Source organism: Nelumbo lutea, chromosome 5 (genome assembly GCF_056320005.1).
Source record: "Nelumbo lutea isolate HS-2025 chromosome 5, American lotus-T2T, whole genome shotgun sequence".
NCBI classification, from domain to species: domain Eukaryota; kingdom Viridiplantae; phylum Streptophyta; class Magnoliopsida; order Proteales; family Nelumbonaceae; genus Nelumbo; species Nelumbo lutea.
In genome coordinates this window covers 11,791,832-11,813,027 of record NC_142688.1, presented here as the reverse complement: position 1 = coordinate 11,813,027, position 21,196 = coordinate 11,791,832, and the positions used below count along the sequence as shown (strand labels likewise).

The 21,196-nt window shown below is 38.9% G+C and overlaps 1 protein-coding gene across 10 annotated transcripts; it reads right to left on the bottom strand.

Annotated features, from left to right (window-relative positions):
• Window positions 1–423: 423 nt before the first annotated feature.
• Window positions 424–18,355, bottom strand: LOC148850350 (uncharacterized). 10 transcript variants are annotated; one of them, XR_016099179.1, is made up of 12 exons: window positions 18,069–18,355; window positions 17,759–17,834; window positions 17,543–17,594; window positions 17,250–17,332; window positions 16,906–17,072; window positions 15,955–16,803; window positions 13,158–13,339; window positions 3,245–3,461; window positions 2,945–3,015; window positions 1,803–1,897; window positions 1,593–1,716; window positions 424–883 (listed from the first exon to the last, which is right to left on the bottom strand). XR_016099179.1 is itself a non-coding variant. In XM_088944523.1 (12 exons), the coding sequence occupies exons 1-12, from the start codon at window positions 18,146–18,148 to the stop codon at window positions 815–817; spliced, it is 2,130 nt and encodes a 709-aa protein (XP_088800649.1). In that variant the 5' UTR covers window positions 18,149–18,355; the 3' UTR covers window positions 424–814. The 10 variants fall into 10 exon arrangements, 7 of the variants coding, with proteins under 7 accessions (XP_088800649.1, XP_088800650.1, XP_088800651.1 ...); XM_088944523.1 differs by having other exon boundaries at window positions 2,945–3,080; XM_088944524.1 differs by having other exon boundaries at window positions 2,945–3,080; window positions 15,955–16,790; window positions 16,968–17,072.
• Between the last annotated feature and the right edge of the window lie 2,841 nt (window positions 18,356–21,196).

Sequence of the window (21,196 nt, the reverse complement as noted above, 5' to 3'; positions counted from 1 at the left end):
GGCATTTAGACCTACTGGCCGGGAATAACGTGGCTAAAACAAACCATCCGTCAGGCTAAAACAAGAAATACCTGTAGAGGGATGACGTGGCTAAAACAAACCATCCGTCAGGCTGAGATATAAGTTCAGCACTTCAGAGTTCAGCCATTAGCAAACGGCTCCCTAGTCTCCGGGGAAAGCTATTGCAGAGCTCAGGACAAGGTCTCCACACAAAAGTCACAACTCACAACTCTTACCAAGTACAAACAAAAATTCCCTTACAGGGGCGAATTGGTGCCCCTGGGGTTTCCCATGGAGGAACATTTTTGGGCTAACGAGTCACGGGGATTATTCACGGGCTTGGTGCAGTATCAAATGCATATAAATTCTACCCAAAAAAATACAAATAAATTCTTGACTAGGCATTGACACATAGTAGGGGTATTTATGTCCAAATATGGAAACCAGATTCCTCGTGGATGAGCCAGAACCATTGGATGGATAACGATCTCTGAGGTGGGTCTACCACCTAGCCATCATAAACATGCAATAATACAGTTATTTGAAGGCTGCATACAACACCACGTCCATAGGAGAGTAAATAAATAGATAATCTCCAATGGAGATTCTATGGCTACAATATACAGGAGAAGATACGGAGCTTATTGCTCAAATCCATATTGCTTGCCGGGTTACCGCACCCACTATATGGATCCTATTCTAGCCACCAAGATCCACAAAATCCTGGCTTCCGCTCAAAAGTCGGAAAAAAATAGACTTCCGCTCGTTGTCTCCGCATGTAAAATGAGCAAAATGTATTTGTCAGATATACGTCTTATACCTGAGTGTCACTGAAGTAGGCAGTGATGGCCTTCAACCTCCCGTTCAAGAAGTTCTTCTCAACCTGAAGACAAAAGTAAAACCGTTTGCCCATAAAAAACATAATTAACATCCTATAACCTGAACTTAATAGAAATACCAAATTGAAGGCTGATTTTAAGGTGGCTATCACAAACAAAAACAAAGAACTATAGGATTTTGGTTAGAGATTTGAAGCATGGGAACTAGGTCTATCAGCCTATGCTGAAAACAAGGGCCATAGTAGAGAAAAGTTCCAGAAAAGAAGAGGAATTCAGCAGTGTCTTCTTCAAAACGCTTATTACGAGGAAATAAGTACATGAAAACAGAAAAAGAAACCCATTCTGTACTAAAGATCATAATTGTCCTAATAATCAGCTATAGTAACCTCCACAACAGAATATTACAAGTATCAGGGTTCATGACATGCGGCTCACAAAAAACAGCAGAAAGCCAGGATGACTATTTACCCAGAACACTTGACCAACCAAAAGTGATACCCTATCAACCAATATTTGACCAACATATAGGCTGAATGTAGTGAGTGAGTCTCATCACATTGCACTACCAACATGTGTCTTGCAACATCAGATAGAAATAAACATTGGAAGAACAGTCTAGACATACTAAATCTGATGTTAGCAAACAGTAATCACTGTCCTATATCCAATGCAGGAAAAGGAATGCTAAATTCCCTCTAGTCAACATTACCCATTGTATAAATACAAGAAGATAAAGTACGCCTAATAAGATACCTCTAATGTCCATGGAGGTTGGGCAGACAGAGATAGCTCCGCCAATTGATTGAGGTCCACATTTCTTGGGAGGAACATGACAACTCTGGAAGCAATTCTTCTCGCAGTATTGAAGAGAAAGTGCCTGTCAGGGTGGATAGATTAGATAGGAAAACACAAGAAACAAATCCCTGTGCCAGGATAAAGCAAATCAAGTATAAGAGGCCAAACCCATCACATGGCTTGAGCATGGTCTTGATGTCGTAAGTCTGTACTCTGGCATAATCAGGTCCTCCCCAAGGAGGTGACAAGAATACTGTATCAGCCTGCATAACAAAAATGTTTATGCTTAAAAAGCCCATAATGTGGGGGACATGACAAATCACAAAATATTAAAAGCTATAGACGCATCATAATTGATATAACGCAATAAGACACAGACTATCAGTTACATATTGCACTAAAATTAAATACTGCAAAAGCAACAGCAAGAACAATAACGGCAAAAAAAAGTCCATCCATACGCAGAAACCATTGGTAAGACTTTTGAGTGCTGTAGAACAGCATATATGTTAACATGGCACATGATAATAGTAGGATCCACCATACGTTGCTCCACATATAAATCATAGTGCATGGAATTCAACCAAGTTATAACCATGGCTTCTATTTTTTTTCTCAAGTGATACAGAAGATGCACATAGAATGTCTATTACAAAGGTCAAAGGATGGAACTTGGGTTTTTTATGCACTGTTCAATGTATGCACTATTGTATTACTGAAATTTCAATCCACAATAAAAGTGATTTCATAATTAGGGGAAGCTCCAAGTGTTCCAAATCATACATCTATCAATTTTCAATCTCCAATCAGAAATGCAATGTGTAGCCAACTTGGGAATTATTATGGTCCAAACTCCAAAAGTCTCATTATCATATTATTCAAACACTTCCTGAATTTGCTCAATGTCAACATGTGGTGTGCTTGAAAAGTAAAGTATGAAAAAAAACAAACAACAACAACTAAGAAATCAAACATGATTACCAATCAAGAGTCTAACAAAATTCCCCCTTGTAAATTAAGAGAACAAATAGAAGGAGAAGAATGAAACCCAGCTAATTTTTATGCATATTTATATTGATCAGAGAATATAAACAATGCCTTTCCCTAGTCACTTAGCTCCACTCTACTTGGTTACAGACAAATTCTTCAATTAAAAAAAAAAGATTCCGAGTAGAAGGCATAATCAATAATAAATCCCATATAGATTTGTAATTTCTTGAAATCCTTCTTTCTGATTAAAAATCATGACTCATGACATATCAACACTGGTTTATGAGATCATAAATAAAGTAATGGCATAGCATTACTACCTTCAACTTGGGAACCAACTGAAAATAGTCTCCCAGTATAAAATCTATTCCACCATCAACTCCATAGATAGCTGCATTATGTTGTGCACAATCAATCTTTTGAGGGTCAATATCAATTGCAATAACATGATTGCTCCTGAAACATCACATACTACATAAATCAAGCATCAAAGTTGGAACTATAATGCACACAAAAAAAGGTATAAGACCATCTTTCAGGTTTACATCCTCAGAATCCTAAATTTAGACAGAAACAGCACAAAAAAGAATGTATCACCACATCAAGTAGCATCAGCATACCTCTTTGCAAATTGGATAGCGTTCCCCCCAACTCCAGTGAAACAATCAACTATGACACCATTACCACAGCGTGATGCATGATGCCTTGCAATAAGCTCAGGAGTGACAGAAAACCACCCTTCTTTGTCCATTTTTACACCATCATCAAATTTAGAGAAGAGGAAGTACCTTTGACACCAGTATTTGATAACATCAGCAGGGCATTCTTCTGTTGTACCTGGCAATGGGAAACTACAAATATTTTAGCCTAAGACGGATCCTCATCCAGCTCAACAAGCCACAAGCACCACATGTAAATAAAATCAAACAATCAGTTATAAGCAATGTTCTGAAAATCATAATCGTATCGTAAATCATAAAGGGGTTTGAAACTTTGAATCGAATCGTATCGTGAATCATATCATAAATCGTAAGATTTTTTCTTATTTTTTCAAAAGCTGTTAAAAAACTCTAAAATATACCTAAATCTCTTAAAAAAAATAGAAAACATGACTTTGCACAAGCTTTCTAATCATAAACATCTTATAACTATATAGTAATGATAGACTCATAGTTACACTAGTGTCTAGAAGTACAGAGTTTTGTTTCTATTGTTTTAAACTTTAACTTTCAACTTTCAAGTGTTCAACAAAGTAACAAACTACGAACATCAAGTCATCAATTAATAATTATCCATACAATTTATACAATAGTGAGACAAACACTACAAATGAAAAGTATACAACTAAAGAAATTAATTTCTCTAAAATTAATGAATATGAAGAGATATTATGTGTATAGAACTATGGATGAATTTTAATTCCGTTCTAAAAAAAATCAAATTTTAAAGTCTAAGTATAAGTGCTTCATAAATCATAATCTAATAAGGAGTAAGGAAAATATAAACAAGGGAAAAATGAAGAGAAGAAAGAATGGGGCAAAGTTACTGCTTTAATATGAATAATGAAAGAACAAAACAAATGAACCCTGTTTTCATGTTAGAAAAGAGTGAAAAAATAGAATATATCCCTGTTTTTTCATAAAAAACGGAAGTGAAGATAATAGAATGGAACATGTTTTAACATTAGCAAAAAGGGGGGGAAGAAGAAGGTATTTTTGCACAATAGAAAGCAACCTGTTTAAACCTACAAAGTGCAAATACATATCTGTTTTTGCATAATACAGTTTTATTTTATGTGTAAAAAAAAATGAAAAATGGGGATAAACCCATGTTTTGTGATTAGAAAAAGTGTGGGGGAATATATCAGTGCTAAACCCCTATTTTCATGCAAGAAAACAAGTAAAAATATTGGGGAAAAGCCCCTGTTTATGCATGGAAAAAGGGTGAAAAGTAAAAGGGCGGAGCCCCTGTTTTTATGAAAAAAAATATCAAGATAAAATATTATAGAACAAGGGGGGAAATTACGAAACTAGGTACCCCTAGCTTTCATGCAAAAATGATTGAAAAACATGGGAAAGAGCTCCTGTTTTCATGCCAAAAACCGACTGAAATAAAGGAGAAAGAAAGAAGACAAGAAGAAAGGAGGAAGAGGAGGAGGAGGAAGAAGAAGAAAGAAAGAAAGAAAGAAAGAAAGAAAACAATACAAACCATGTACAGATAATGCAAAAACAGTAGAAATCAAAAAACAAAAAAAAAAATCTCTCACCGCAGACAAGTAGAGGAGGTTTGGAGCATAACCAAAAAAAATGGAGCGTTTCTTCTCTTCCAGTCTCCCGCGAAGTCTTTTCCTTCAACGGTAAGTCATGTTTGATCAACCAAAGTAGATATTCTATATTTTATAACTAAAATGACGATTCTACCCCTCTATGTAAAACATAAACTTTAAAAAGGAAGAAGGTTAAGTGGTCATTTAATCTTAAGATTTTAAACTCTAATCGTATGAATCGCCCAAGAATTGCGATTTACGATTTACACTAGCGATTTGCTTACAAATCGTACGATTTATTCAAAAAATGATTTATATATATATGATTTGTATCGTTTTAGCCCCAATTCGATTTGAATTACGATTCAAATCGTGAATCACATGATTTTGAAAACATTGGTTATAAGAATAGTTCACATGACATGACATCAAGTCCACCCTTCCCAAGATCCCCATATAGCTAGGACCAGCATTGGGTATGTGGCCTTTTTTTAGTACGAACGTTTAATAGCAAGTGAAGCAAAGGGTGCTTTGCATTTATTTGACACACTGGAAAACAAGGTAAGTCCCAAAAAGAGCAATATCTGCCAGCATGGATCAATGTATATCCTCTATCATGTGAGAAAGGTGCAATGTCTGCCAGCATTCCTCTTGATACATATTGCTTGACAAGGAATTCTTCCAAACTAAAGAGATAATTAGATAAATGGTCTCTCAAAACATCTTAACTGGAAATAGAAGTTTGAGACTACTCAACTCTGCTAGTGAAGCATCATTATAAAAGATACTCAAATTTGAAAAGCACAAGTCAATAGGAAAAATAAGAAATAGATATCTGAAGATAGGATGCCACCAACACCAGATTACCTTGACCTGATTGTCAATTTTCTACAACAGAAATTAAAGTTTGAGAACAGCCAGTCCCTCTAATTGTTGTCTAGGGATGAAAATTACTCTTCTAGACTTCTAGTGCATAGGACTGAAACAATCTTGACAGAGAATATTCAAAATTTAGCTCATGTTTCACCCCCTAATATTTGGGCATCTACTAGGATTTAAGATCTTAAAATGGTCTTGCTGGAATGGTGGAGCAGACTTGGTCAAAGATTCAGGGGTGGAAAGGTGGCTCCCTAAACCAAGCAGGAAGGGAGACGTTAATCAAAGCAGCAGCAACTCCAACTGCACTATACTAAGTGAGTCATTTCAAGGTCTCCAATGAACTCTGCAAAAAGACGAATAGTATGCTTGCCAATTTTATTTGGGATCAGAAAAGATCAGAAAACAAGATAAAGTGGATTGCTTGGAGTTCTTTATGTGTTAAAAAATACAGAGGGTCTTGGTTTCAGAGATCTCTACTGTTTCAACCAAGCATTACTAAACAAAGCTGCTTGGAGATTGCTACAAAATGAAAATGCTCTATGCTGCAGACTTCTGAAACAAATTTATTTTCCTCATACGGAATTTCTCTCTGCCTCTGTTGGAAAATCCCCATCTAGGCTTGGAGAAGTTTGATTTTTGGGCATGATCTTTTGACAAAGGACCTAATTTGGAGGGTTGGTAGTGGAAGGAAGATTAACATCTGAAATGATGCTTGGATACAAAGCTGCCTCTCGGCAACGTGGTTTCTGACAGACCTGCAAACTGTGAATTTCAGAAGGTTAGTGATCTCATTTTAACCAATCCTCATAGATGGAACCTCACCATTCTCAGGCGGCTTTTCTCTACTGCAGAGGTAGCTGCAATTTTGAAAATTCCACATGCCATTATGGACTCTGAAGATAAACTCATTTGGATATTCAATAAAAATGGTGAATACACAGTGAAAAGTGGTTATCATTCCCATTCAAATGATAACCCAGAAACTTCCTCCAGGGCAGCTAATCGTCCCCATCTTCCAAAATACATCTGGAAAAAATTTGGCAAATCCAGGCACCGCCGAAACTGAAATTTTTTCTTTCAAGAGCTATTTCTAATGCTTTGGCAGTTAATCTTCTCTGTTCCAAAAAAAGGTTGTGGTTACTTCTCATTGTTTCAGATGTGATGGAATTGAGAACATCATGCACATGTTGTTTACCTGTGACTTTGCTAAATCTGTTTGGCTTGCGAGTGGCTTAGCCATTCGGACTGATTCCATCTCTCACTCATCCTTCACCAATTGGCTAATGGAGGTCTTCCAATCAGATAGGGAATCCCCTTTCCACTCCCCTCAATGGTTACAAGCCTTCACGGTAGTATGTTGGGAAATTTGGAAGGCTCAGAACACAGCTGTTTTTAGAGGTAAACAAATTTCGCCACTACAGGTTGCAGAGAAAGCTCCAGAGATCAATTTGACTGCAGAAAGTTCTTTTGAGCACCACATGGATAACCCTCTTCCCACCATTTCTATGTGATGGTCCCCTCCTATCCAAGGGCAGACCAAAGTCAATGTTGACGCAAGCTTTCAGGCTAAATCCAGTTTGGCAGCTATTGTTTGCATAATTAGAGATCATGAAGGCCATGTTCTAGCTGGCCGAATTTTGGCAACTCCCTGCGATTCAGTGCTGACTGCGGAAGTCCTTGCCTTGCACTTAGGATGTATGGAGGCTGCTGCTTTTGATCAAGTATCAATCCACTTTGAATCGGACTCCAAGGAAACCATCTCTTTGGTTCAACAATTTATGTCAAATGATACTCTGACACTATATCACCCCCTGGGTTCTATTTGCTGGGATATCAAGGCCTTACTAGCCAATATGTTATCATACTCTTCTGCAGCCTCAGTTTTTGAGTTTCCTTTTAATGAATTACTTCCTCTTTGAGTACCAAAAAAAAAAAGATCTTAAAATAATTTAGATAGGCTAAAAATTTTTTTTTATAGGAAATGGTAACTTTCATTAGATAAAACCATAAGAAACAACTGTCACCTTCCAAAGTAAAAGGTGACCCCTGAATAACAAAAATCTTACAACACTGCACAAAACAAAAACTCCCGATTCACCCCCTGTTTTGCTAGGTAGTCAGCTAAAGCATTTGCTGACCTCCTAGACCAATACACTTTTGCATCTAGCTCCCTTGTGAGGCTCAATAATTCCCTTACCTGTTGTCTAAGGGACAACGTTCCCAAACTGTTTGATTGCAGCCATCCTATTACTAATTTAGATAGGCTAAAATTCCAAATTATCATTTCCCTTGAATAACCTCATATAGCATGCGTTCATGATTTCCCTTGTTTCTTACTGTCTCTATCAATTTGTGTTGCTGAATAAAAAAGACTAATCAAATCAAAAACATCAGATAACTCCACCCTTGTTCGGATGAAAACTCCATAGTTGGAAGCGACCAATTCTGAAGCCGGGCGACATAAAAGCCCTCTTCAACCTTAATCTAGAAGATCAAGCCTCTCAGTTTCAGTCTAGTCTGAAACAGATGATAGACGTAAGGACATCGGACACTGTAGAAAACCTGCCGTCAAAGGAGAAGCAACCAACCCAGAGCCATAGACAGTGTCAAGGAACATCTATAGAGATGAGTTAGGCGAAACAGGAGATAAACACTGACGCGGCAAGCAAGGTCAAGGTGCCAGACCCAGGCCAAGGCCACATGATTCAGAAAGACATTGACCAACCAGCAACACCCACAGAGTCGGGAACCAGGGACGCCATCTTTGTGCCCTCTCTGAGCCATCCTACAGGCTACAACCAACCCAGGTTTACCAGGTATCCAAGGTAACTGTGAATTCGGTTTTGGCTACTAATGGTGATTGTGCTATCCTTACAGACGCTACAACCGAGAACCAATATCACAGAGAGCTCCAGAATACTAAAGGTGCCCAAACTGACGGGGTAGGGGTGGGGGGCGGATGAATCTGATGATCATGGGGAGGATGAATCTGATGAGGAAATAACGCTAAGGAAATGGGCTGAGAAGATGGGGCTAAAAATTTCGTAGTTAGGCCCGGACAAGACTCAGAAGAAGGAGTTGTCTAAAGGGGGAAAACCAGGTAAGAAGCAGGTAAGGGAGTTGAAAAACATAGAGGAGGGTGGGGCAAGAGGGTGAAGGATGGTGGGATAGGTGGAAGGAGAGGTTGAACATAAAAGATAAGATAGGGATGAATGATATGATGATGAAATGAAGATTATAAGTTGGAATGTTAGAGGACTAGGGAGGGTAGCAAAGAGAAGACTCATAAAGGAAGTGTTAAGGAGAGAAAAGCCAGATGTGGTGATGCTCCAAGAGTCTAAGGCACAAGAGATTGATAGAAGGTGGGTAAAGAGTGTCTGGAGAGGCAGAGACATTGGATGGACCATGGCCTCGTCATGTGGTGCCTCAGGAGGAATAGTCACTATGTGGAATGAGAATACAATGAAATGTGAGGAGGAATTAATAGGTAGGTTCTCAGTGTCGGATGATAATTTTAACTGGGTGTTGACAATTGTTTATGGGCCTAATTCGTATAGGGAAAGAAATTAGATGTGGGAAAACTGGCAGATGTGAGAGGTTTGTGGCAAGGCTCGTGGGGCTTGGGGAGGGGACTTTAATGTGATCAGACATATTGCTGAATCGAATAATCCGAGACAAAGGATAACCACTAGCATGAAAAGATTTAATGATTTTATAAACACATTTGAATTGAAGGAAATCGGGATTGGACAATACAAATATACCTGGCTAAGTGTCAAGAGAACCCGATGTGCTCAAGGTTGGATAGGTTTCTTGTGTCTTGGGATTGGGAGGAACATTGGATTAACATGGTGGGCAAGACACTACCCAGGATCACCTCTAGACATGTTCATAGACTAGGCTTCGAGCCCAATTTTACACTGTATCAGGTTCGGTCTTCGGGCCAGGCCCATTAGAATTTTGACAAAAGCCAAGCCCGAGCCCGGCCCATGAACATGTCTACTCGCCTTAGATCACTGGTCGATATGTATCGGACAAGGGATAGACGGGGAAGGGTCGACGCCCTTTAGATTTGAGAACATGTGGTTAACAGTCCTAGAGTTTGTGCGAAAGGTTGAGGAGTGGTGGAAGGAAGATAACCCCCAGGCTGTGTGGGAAGGGATTAGATTTTGTAGGAAGCTTCGGAATTTAAAAGTAAAAATCAAGGAATGGAATCTTAATAAATTCAGAAGGTTAGAAGAGAGGAAGGCTAATCTAATAAACAGAATTGAAGAAATAAATAAGGAGGAATTAGGTTCATTGGTTGTAGGGGAAAGAGATGAGAGGTTTAATTTAAGAAAAGAGCCAGAATCCACACTCCTTAGAGAAGAAATGAGTTAGAGGCAGAAATCAAGAGTGTGTTGGATCAAATAAGGGAATGGGAACACAAAATACTTTCACATGATTGCGAACAGGAGAAAAAGGAAGAATCTGATTTCTATGTTAGAATTGGAGGATCGCACAATAACTAATCATGATGAGATTGTAGAGGCTTTGGTGGATCATTTTAAATCAATCTTACGAAGGCCTATTTCAGGAAGATGGAAGTTGGAAGGTTTAGATTGGCCAATCCTAGAAGATGTCGTTAGTAGGAGCTTGGAGAGAAATTTTGAATTAGATGAGGTGAAGGAAGCAATTTTTTCTATGGATCGCTCCAAAGCTCCCAGGCCCGATGGATTCACTATGGCTTTCTACCAAGACTGTTGGGAGTGGCTAAAGGATGATCTAATGCGAGTCTTTGAGGAGTTTTATGATAGAGGGATTGTCAGAAAAGGGGTAAATGCCACTTTTATTGCATTGGTCCCCAAGAAATTTGGTGCTTGCCACCCCAAGGATTTCAAGCCAATCAGTTTGGTGACAAGTCAGTACAAAATCCTTGCAAAAGTCCTCTCCCTTCGGTTAAAAAAGGCCCTCCCATCAATCATATCTCAATTCCAAGGGGCCTTCATCCAAGATAGACAAATATCATATCAAATACTCATTGCCAATGAGTGTGTGGAGGATTTCAAGATAGCAGGAAGGAAGGGCATTGTATGTAAGTTGGATCCATAGAAAGCCTATGACTTGGTGAACTGGGAGTTCTTAATTGGAGCATTAAGGAAGTGTGGTTTTGGAGCAAGATGGTGTAAATGGATTAAAGGATGCCTACAATCTTCTCACTTCCCAGTGTTGGTAAATGGTGCAATCAAGGATTTCTTTGGTGCCCTAAGAGGAGTGAGACAAGGGGACCCTTTATCCCCTTTCCTCTTCACCACTTTAGCTAAGGTCTTGAGCAGATTGATCTCGAAGGCAGAGGAGATAGGTTTGTTAAAGGATTGGAAAGTAGGAAGGGAGAGGGTGGTTTTAACTCATCTACAATTTGCGAATGACATCATTATTTTTTGTAAGGCTAGAGATGAGTTAGGAGCAAGAAACCTAAGAATGTTGGTAAAACTCTTTGAAAAAGTGACAAATTTGAGAGTGAATCTTAATAAGAGTCAGGTGGCAGGGATCAATTTAGCACAAGAAGATGTTAATGTGTGGGCTAAGGAGCTAGGATGTTTAAGAAGTGATTGGCCACTCAAGTATTTAGGCATCCCCCTTGGTGCAAATCCCAGAAGCATATGTTTTTGGAATCCATTGTGGAAAGGTTTTAAAAGAAACTCGCTGCGTGGAAGAGGAATTATATTTCTCTGGGGGGAAGGATTACTCTTATTAAGTCTACCCTAGCAAACCTTCCAATTTACTACCTCTCGGTGTTCAGCATACCTCAAGCTATGGGAAAGAAACTAGAGAGAATAATGAGGGACTTTTTGTGGGAATCAAGCGAGAAGAAGAAAGATCATTTAATAAGATGGGATCTAGTATCTAGGAGGAAAGAATTTGGAGGATTGGGGTTAGGAAGGTTGAAGGAAAATAGCAAGGCTCTACTAGGAAAGTGGTTATGGAGGTACCCACAAGAAACAGACAAGTTGTGGCAAAAAGATTGTGACTAGTATTCATGGGCTCTCTGAAAATGGTTGGGATGCTGGAGTGTCTTACAGGGTTTCCAATGCTTCACGGTGGAAAGTGATTCACAAACTCCTCCCATTGTTCCTCAATCATGTCAAGTTTGATCTCAACTCAAGTAACGAGGTTAAATTTTGGGAAGATGTATGGGTGGGTGACTCTTCTTTAAAGACCTTATTCCCATCAATTTATGCCCTGTCCTGCCCTAAGGGCAAACCGGTTGCTGATTTCCTGTCCCCTTCTTCACAATCTGGTTCTGCTTGGAATCTGGGTCTCTGTAGAAATGTGAGACTCGGAGTTGGATTTGGTGTCTTCTATTATTCAGCTGCTTGACGAGGTCTTTATTGACCCTACTAAGCAAGATACTAGAATCTAGATTCCTAACCCCCTTGGAGCTTTCAGTTGTGTGTACTTTTTCAAAACCTTGACATCTTTTCAACCCGGGGTCCAATTTCCAGTCCGAGAAGTCTGGTGTCACCCTATTCCCCCTAAAGTAGGGGATTTCTGTTACCATGGTGCAATTAACACCTGTGATTTGATGCAGAGGAAGAGGCCCGGTTGGTGCCTTTCACCTAATTAGTGTTGTTTGTGTGAATCTAATGGTAAAACTACTCTTCATATTTTACCGTGGATGATATAATCAGGAACTGGAGGATCCTCGTCATCTGCAAAAAAGAAGGCAGTAAGAATTGGGATCCTCCTGAATATGGATTCCTCAAATTAAACTTTGATGGGAGCAGTTTTAGCAACCCGGGCATGGCTGGAATTGGTGGGTCATAAGAGGTGACATGGAGAGTGTAGTGGGGCTGTTTTCTGGCCCTATTGGGTGGGGAGACTCCATTACAGCTGAACTAAAAGCAATGGTCTTCAGAATACAAAAAGCCATGGAAATAGGTGTGAGAAAGTTGTTTGCAGAAGGCGACTCCAAAGTGATTATAAGCTGGCTAAAGCAGGATGGAAAGACTCCGGGGATATTCAGAAATGAGATCAAGAAAATTAATCACATTGCAAAGGATATGCAGTTATTATTTCAGTGGACTCCAAGAGTAGTAAATGGGTTTGCAGACCAGCTAGCAAAGCAAGGGGCTAATAGGGAACATTGTTTTTGGGCTCTCTTGTAAAATTGTAAAGCAAATCTTAGGTGGAATGTTATTGGACATTGGGGTAGCTGAGGCTACCCAATCTCTGTACTAATCCCCATATCATTTTATTAATAAAATCACTTTCACTGATCAGAAAAAAAAAAAGGTAGAGGATAATAAGAGCAAAAATAGATAACCATTGAACCATTTGGAGATGTAAACAAATACAACGGAATATGAAACACTTGAATGGAAGTGAAAAATAAACAAGGTACTGACCTTCGTTGTTGTCAGATAATATCTTTCTTTGTGATCTTGATCTTCTCACTTTCTTTTTCCTTTTGGCAATGACAGGATCATGCTGGCTATCCAACTCAACTGTTGCGGAAGTCACATGCACTACTTGTGCATTGCTAGTGCAAGCTTCTTCGGAAACAGCTTTAGTAAGATCAGTGGTCAAACTGCAGTAGGTCCAGATGCAGATACATGTCAATAAAATTGACTTGTGGATTCATATTCAAATAAAAGTTCGAGTTATATATTATACCAATTAGCAGTCAATGATCAAGAAAGTTTTTCTTGATCAAAGGATCAAGAAATTTGAGATACTGAACATGAAGTGAAAACGTAACTTTCAAACCAAATTTTGACTCACTTGATTTCTCACCCCTCATCCACCTAATTACAACTTGAGTCATCAACTGACATGGGAATGATAAGGAATTTTTTCAACCTTTATGTATTTTTTGTATATTCAGACATTAGGAGTATTTTTTATCAGTTTACATGTTGCCTATGGAATCCAACTTGGTTTTTTCATTTGTATAGTCACAATTTATTAAAGAGTCATTGGTTAAGTAGTTCAAAAGTTACCAAGTTTTCTTTGAGTTAAAGGTATGATAGCAGCAATTCTGTAATTTCAATTTTCTTGGTTCTAGCAGAATTGTTTGGTAATAAAATAAAATTTATTAAAAGAAAAAGAAGTTATAAAAGAAATTTTTTTCTCAGTTTTAGTAGAACTGAGGGTCATTGCTTGGTAATAATGGTAAGATCTCGGGCTGACAACTTGACAAGCATGAGAATGTGGGTTCAATAAAAACCACCATTTTGTGCAAAAAATCCCCCAAGGATAGGTCTGTAGCCAGTCTACCCTCCCAAAACCCCAGATAGCTGAGACCAACATGGGTATATGGATGTGTGTATTTAGGCAAAAACTAGCAAATGATATTAGGTGATTTTTTAGGCATACATTGTGTTTATGGTGACTGATTCCCATAAACCCTAGAGTGATTCTAGATCCCTGTTGAGTAATTCTAGATTTCTCTCTTCCTTATTTCTACTTTCTCTCTAGTTCTGGAAGTGGCTATTACAAATATGAACAATCCACAAATTCTTAATTAAATGAGTTTATTCAAATCACTAAAAAACTGAAACTGATCCAAATATGTTTTTCTTTAGAAGGGCAGCCCAGTGCACGACGCTTCTTAGGGAGGGAGAGATGTATGCAGCCTTACCCCTGCACATACAGAGGTGTTTCCAAGATTTGAACCCTGATCACCCAGGTCGCAATGAGGCAACCTGACCACTACGCCAAGACCCACCCTTATTTTAGTTATATTTGCATGCCATGAATAAGTCTATCAGCTTTCATCCCACCAGTTTTATCTTAAAACTCCATAAAAAGTTCTGGTTTACAATTTTTGGTTGCTTCTCTCACGAATGCTTTGAACTTATACAGCCCCACACAATCACTAAACGCTTCCTAGCTCAGCATTACCTTCGTAAATTCATCCTTGGTGGCTTGGTCATACCTGTCCTACATTAATATCAGAGCAACCAGTCCTACATTAGTTGGTATCAATGATATTGGTCCTACATATTCCTCAAAAAAAAAAAGAAAAAAAAAGGATAGCAATCCTACATATAGGGACAGCTAGTGTTGAGGATATGAAGGGGTAGGCTAGAGAGGATTATCGACTTATCCATGTCAAGTATAGCAGGCTGGTACCAAACTAACTATATATGGATCTCCTGCACTTCCATTTCTTACTTATTCTTTAATAGTCTCTTTGATCTTTATCAATCAAAAGTAGACGAAGAATCCAAAACATACCGCCAAGAAATCAACACCTAAGACTTAAAATATTTTATCGTTGTTACTGCATAGTTTCTTGATCTCCCAAGAGGTAACTTTCCCACGTCTGTCTACATGGGCATAGACATTGTGATGAATCCATGACTATAGACTGATTGTATATTTGCCATGGAGGAAAGCTCTTCCCCTTTTTAATAGAAAGAAAAAAAAAGTACTGCCAAGAAGTTAGCATCTAAGACTTAAAATATTTTTATCATTGTTACTGCATAGTTTTTTATCTCCTCCCAAGAGGTAACTTTCTCACATTTATTTACATGGGCATAGAGATCTGGTACATCTCTTTTACTTTTTAGGGTTTATGGAGGTAAAGTGCAAACCACTTCTCAGAGTTTCGAAAGAGTTGGCTACTCAAGTGGCTAATCAGCTAAAGACCATACTTTGCATTGATATGTACAGCAATTGATTTGAAAATCACTAATCGTATGTGGTTGTGTGAGGGTATATAAAATAGAAAAAGAAGTCCAAAAATAAAAGAGACAACAATGGAGGAGTTCCTTTAGTTTTCTCCAAAAGGTATCAAGGTTGCGTAAATACTCTCTGAAAAGAAAAAAACTACAACTCCCTATCTCAGCCTATCTATCCTTCCCTCTATGCTTGCAAAATAGAGACCATATATGTTCCATATGAAATCTTTTATCACAAAGATGCAGTCTTTAGTAATTTTTGTATCTGAGATTGCACCATTATATAACATTTACAAATATACTTTTTGTGGTTGATTAATGCCTAGGCAGCAACTAGTAACTGCTTCATCCCAATGAGAACAATGTCATTCTATAGGTTTAGTCACACAGACACACCCTAATTGATTTTTTTACTTTCCAAACCACATTAACACTTAATTATTACTAATCTTCAAAAAACACAAATAAGGCTTAAAAATATGAAAAAAAAAATACCATAAGACTTTCAAAAGCAAACCTGTAAATATGATTCTGGGGGTCTGATGATGAAGAAACGGGAACTTTGGCAAAGTTCCCATTGGTCTCAAAGCAACTAGCTAACCCAACTAATTCGTCTAAATGTCCAGAGCTGCAGCTTACAGTAGGTGGAGACATGCTGGACACAAAATCGCCAGCAGCAGGCTCCAGTTCATATGACACTTCACATAGTGGATGACTTGATAATTTATCCTCATTCTCGACTTTCTCAAGCAGGTCAGTTTTATCTTCTGAGCCACATAAGGTCGAGGTTTTGATATGATCACAAGAAAACAGAGGACCAACTTCCCCTTCAGCTGTGTTAACTGTCATTTCGGTCGATGCACCGTCAGAGAATGCTAAGTGTTCCATGCCTGGTGGTGGGTGCCATGTTGATTCATGTGTCTTGTTATTATAGAAGTAGTTTCTCATATAGAAAGAATCCCAAATCACCGTCCAATCTTCAAAATTACCAAAGCTTTTACAACTAAGTTTGACATGATCAAACATATCAGAAGAGGGGTCTGATGATACAGCAGGCTCAGATATTAAAGCCTGCTCTGCTCTGATGTCAACACAAAGATTTCCATCTTCTCTGTCATAGTAAGCCATAAATGAACCTTCCGAGTTTTTGCATTCCGCTGGTCTTTTGTCCATCTCCTCATCTAGTTCAAATGCTGTATTTTGTGGGACGTTTTCTGGAGAAGCTTCTGTATTTAAAGTAACTGAATGAACTCCCACCTTGGAATCATACTTTGGAACAAGACTGCTGGATATGGTGTCAGAATCCATTGTCAAGTTTGCCGTTTCACCAGATAATTCCCCTGAAGTTTGCTCCTGAGCAATCGAACTGGAAATTATGGCAGTCAGGCTTGATGAATCTCCAGAGGGATAATGATGTTCATCAATACCCTCTGCAATATCATAGTATGACGTTTCACTTTGATCTAACCTTGTGCCACATAAAGTAATGTTTGTGTTATCATGCAAAGCTACAGTGGATACAGCCAGTACCTCACTTTTTCTAGAAACTTCTAGCTCTCCTTCATTTTTGTTATGACCAGACAGAGGCTTCATGCGTGCACTTTTTCTTTTCCCTTTGGGGATTATGGCCCTCTTCTGGAACGCAATGTTTTAACATAGAAAAAAAACTAAAATTAAACATCAAAAACAAACACAATGTAACATTGTGTTGCAGTGTAATACAACATTGGTAACATATTAAATACATTGCAACACCATTGTCACTATAGAAAGAAAAAAGGTTAAAAAAGAAAAAGAAAAATCTGGACTTGCCTCCTTGTTTGTGCTGAAGGAAACAGGAAGCCCCAAATCATTCATCTGTCTGATGAGTTCCATATCCTCTGAGGGAGTGTAATCTGAGGAGATCTAAAAGACAACATAACCACTAAAATGCAACTAATTGATCTATGGCATTGATCATTAACAAATTCTTCACAATGGTGAAAAGTAAGACCCGAAAAACAAATCATGTGGTCTCGGTACATGACTTATTAGCAAAAAAAAGTGTGACGCAAGAAAATAAATAAATAAATGAGGTGAAGGAGAATTCAACAAGGAACACTTGCCATTAACAGTAGATTCAACCTCAGAACTACAAGCACCTTGGCAAGACGAAAACTGCGTGTAAGAATAAGTGTTTCAAAGGGTCTAAAATAAGCGCATGCATATATCAATCACTATAGCTACTAAATTAGAAGGAAACCCAAAATTAGTATCGTAACACGTAAGAGAACAGCAGATCGATTCAGAAACAAACTAAACTAAGTTAAACTTTAACATACAGCAGTTTCTGCCAAATTATCCTGACGAACAAATGAAACGGACACCTCTGTTTCGTCTATGGGAGCATCGTCGGTCCTGTTAAATAAGAGAAATTTTAACAGCAAAACCGGGAATGAGAAAGTAGAGACATGAAACTTTAGAACTTGAGGGAAAGGTGAACAAAACGAGTCTTCTGGAAACATCTTACTGCCCGAACTCCAAACCACACAAAATCTAGCTAGAAAAAATATGCTTTTTGCCCTAATCTGGAACTACATAAACAAAAAGCAAAAGAACAAATAAACCATAGACATACAAAAATCACTATACCACAAAAAAACTTCAGTGAGCTTGAAAAGAAAGCCCAGGGCTTTGATGGCAAGCGCCTCGACTTCGGCCTCGGCTTCCATGAATCCTAAAGGTTTCGAACTACGCGATAACGAAATTTACGACAGCGGACAGCAGAACAACAGCGCTTATGTCGCACTATCGTAGGTAGATGAGCTTACTAGTTTCTATGGTATATATTAAAAGCTTGGTATGATCATCGAATCGACGCTGTTAAGGGTGCGGAATGGGTGGGTGAATTTCAAATTATATTTGAACCATAATTATATGAACCAAAAGTAAACAATAAGGATTATTATATCTCATCTCGAGAAAATAATATCTTCTAAAGTTGGTATTCATGCCCAAAAAATAAATCAATGTCCGCTCCTGCTGAAGATGACACAGCTGTATATGGAATGAAACCAGTAGGGTGCATCCTATACATTGGATGCTTCGCAATACTCCTCTGGAAACTTTGAATACGAAACATTTTGGTCTTTCTTATAAGACTGTTGTCAATAATTGATTTATTGACTTTCTATTGCTGCAAATATCCAATCTTGCAACAGGGAATGGCGGTTACTGGAGGAGAAATCCAGGGACGAAGAGGGCTGAACTGTGTCTCTTCTCTCTGGAGTCTGTGTGAGGTCAAATCTCAATTCGCAGGAGGTGTCTCTTGCATACCAACCCTAGTTCGAAATCTGATATTTCTGTTAGGGTTTCTCCTCTTTCTTCTTGATTAAGAAACCTCCTAATTTTTTAGGGGTTATCCCAATCCAAATCAGTATTTGGATAGGGGATAATCTTAATCATATTTGCAGATTAAGTTAGCTAACTCCTGATCTTATCATGAGGTTACCAGATTCAAATCTAATTTGAATTTGGTCTCTTAGAGTGGAAAAAGTTAAAGACTCAATCCTTTTACTAACATTAATCTTAGATTCGCCCCATGAATAGGTGATCATATCAGCTCAGTTCGAGATGGGCTTTTGGCCCATTAAGTGTTCAGTGTTTAACTAGTTTCCAATCTATTGCCCAGTTGGATTTCTTTGTATGAGGTGGGACTCAAGCATTGCTCTACACACCAGGCACATGGGTTCGGCCCAGCCAAATTCACTGAAAAACTCAATGACCCTCTTGAGCCCATCACATGGACCCTATGGGCTCAACACTTACATTAAGTGGTCCCTGGGCCAAGCCATCTTATAAAAACCCAGGGACTGTGGGCAGGTGTAAGATTAGCCCATCAGGTATTATCCTAAACGGTATTACACTTAACCTCTCAGCCCTTAATGATCAAGCACTGCCCGACAAAAGAAAACATCTCCCTCGGCTGCAAAAAACAATGTCGCACTATCTACTAACATGGATCCAGGGAATTAAAACCTTTTGCAAATCTTTTGAAACCGTACACACACACACACACACACACACACACACACACACACACACACACACATATATATATATATATATATATATATATATATATTAATTTTGCAAAACAAAATTCCAACTATTGATCACTCACTCAGATGAATTCTCAGACTGCCCCAACATGTCTAGGTTTTGACCCCCACTAAGGATCTCACTGATTGACACATCAAAGACAACCCGATCCGACACCTAGTGATGTGGCATAATCGAGTCTAGGGGTCAGGTGTAACTTTCCAGTTTTGCCCATCTGTCTCCAAGGTCTAGGGCAATACTGGAAATCTGGTCCGGTTCAAGGATTCAAGCAATCCCATACTGCATGTGCCTTGGGTCTTACCCTAATGGCCGAAACAAGCCATCCCAACACTTGGTGGCACATCAGTATCAGCCTTGGCAAGATAAATCTCCCCAGACTTATCCAATGACTGTGAACATTTAAAACTAACACAAGTTTCTATAAGTGTACAGTTTTAATACCAAACAACATGAATCAAACATGTACTTTATTTATTTACACTAAATGTCAAAAGTACATCAAAATGGATTGAAGCTAAGGGCATACAAAACTGTCTAACAGCTCCCACTTGCACTTAGGTCCAATCCGGTACAAGTCGGAGTCCCATGCTTTCCATGTGTTTCTCAAACACCTTCTATGTCAGTGGCTTAGTCAATGGGTCTGTCACATTGTCCGCTGATGCTACCTTCTGAATTAGGACATCCCCTCTACCAACGATCTCCTGCAGTACATGGTACTTCCTCTCGATGTGCTTTGACTTCGAGTGAGCCCGAGGCTCTTTAGCTTGAGCGATTGCTCCATTGTTGTCACACAACAACGGGATGGGTGATGTGTTGGACGAAATCACTCCCAATTCATGTATGGATTTCTTCATCCACACGGCTTCCTTGGCAGCTTCACTTGCGGCAATGTACTCAGCCTCGGTTGTGGAGTTTGCAGTGGACCCCTGTTTGCTGCTTTTCCAGCAAACAACACACGATCCTATCATGAAAACATACCCAGATGTAGACTTTCTATCATCTGGATCTGACTGGAAATCGGCATCGGTATACCCTAGAACTTGTAGTGAACCATCGTCGAATACCAGACAAAACTCTTTTGTCATTCGAAGGTATTTAAGTATGTTCTTCACAGCAGTCCAATGCTCCTGGCCTGGGTTGGCCTGGAATCTGCTTACCACACTCACCGCCTGAACTATGTCTGGGCGAGTGCACAGCATGGCATACATGATGCTCCCTACGGCTGAGGCATAGGAAACGTCTCTCATGCCTGCAATCTCCTCACAAGTCTTAGGAGACATCTTATTGGAGAGAGTGACTTCATGTCTGAAATGAACGTTTCCTTTCTTGGAGTTCTCCGTGCTATACCTTTTGACAATTTTGTCAATGTAAGCAGCCTGAGATAATCCAATTATCTGCTTCGATCTATCTCTATAGAGTCGAAGATCCAGTATGTATGAAGCTTCTCCAAGATCTTTCATGGAGAACTGCTATGATAGTCATACCTTGACTGAAGTCAACATTCCTACACCATTCCCAATGAGTAGGATATTGTCCACGTACAATACCAAAAAGGTGATCTTATCCCACTAGACTTCCTGTAAACACAGGGCTCATCCGGATTCCACTCAAAGTCAAACGTTTTGACGACAGAATCAAAACGGATGTTCCAACTCCTA

What these genes read in the sequence shown, in the direction of transcription:
- LOC148850350 (XM_088944521.1), bottom strand. Translation starts at nt 18,148, where the DNA reads ATGGAAGCCGAGGCCGAAGTCGAGGCGCTTGCCATCAAAGCCCTGGGC. An exon ending in CTCACTGAAGTTTTTTTGTG is followed by an intron (nt 17,835 to 18,068) that starts GTATAGTGATTT and finishes CTTATTTAACAG; the next exon opens with GACCGACGATGCTCCCATAG. An exon ending in GGTTGAATCTACTGTTAATG is followed by an intron (nt 17,333 to 17,542) that starts GCAAGTGTTCCT and finishes AGATCTCCTCAG; the next exon opens with ATTACACTCCCTCAGAGGAT.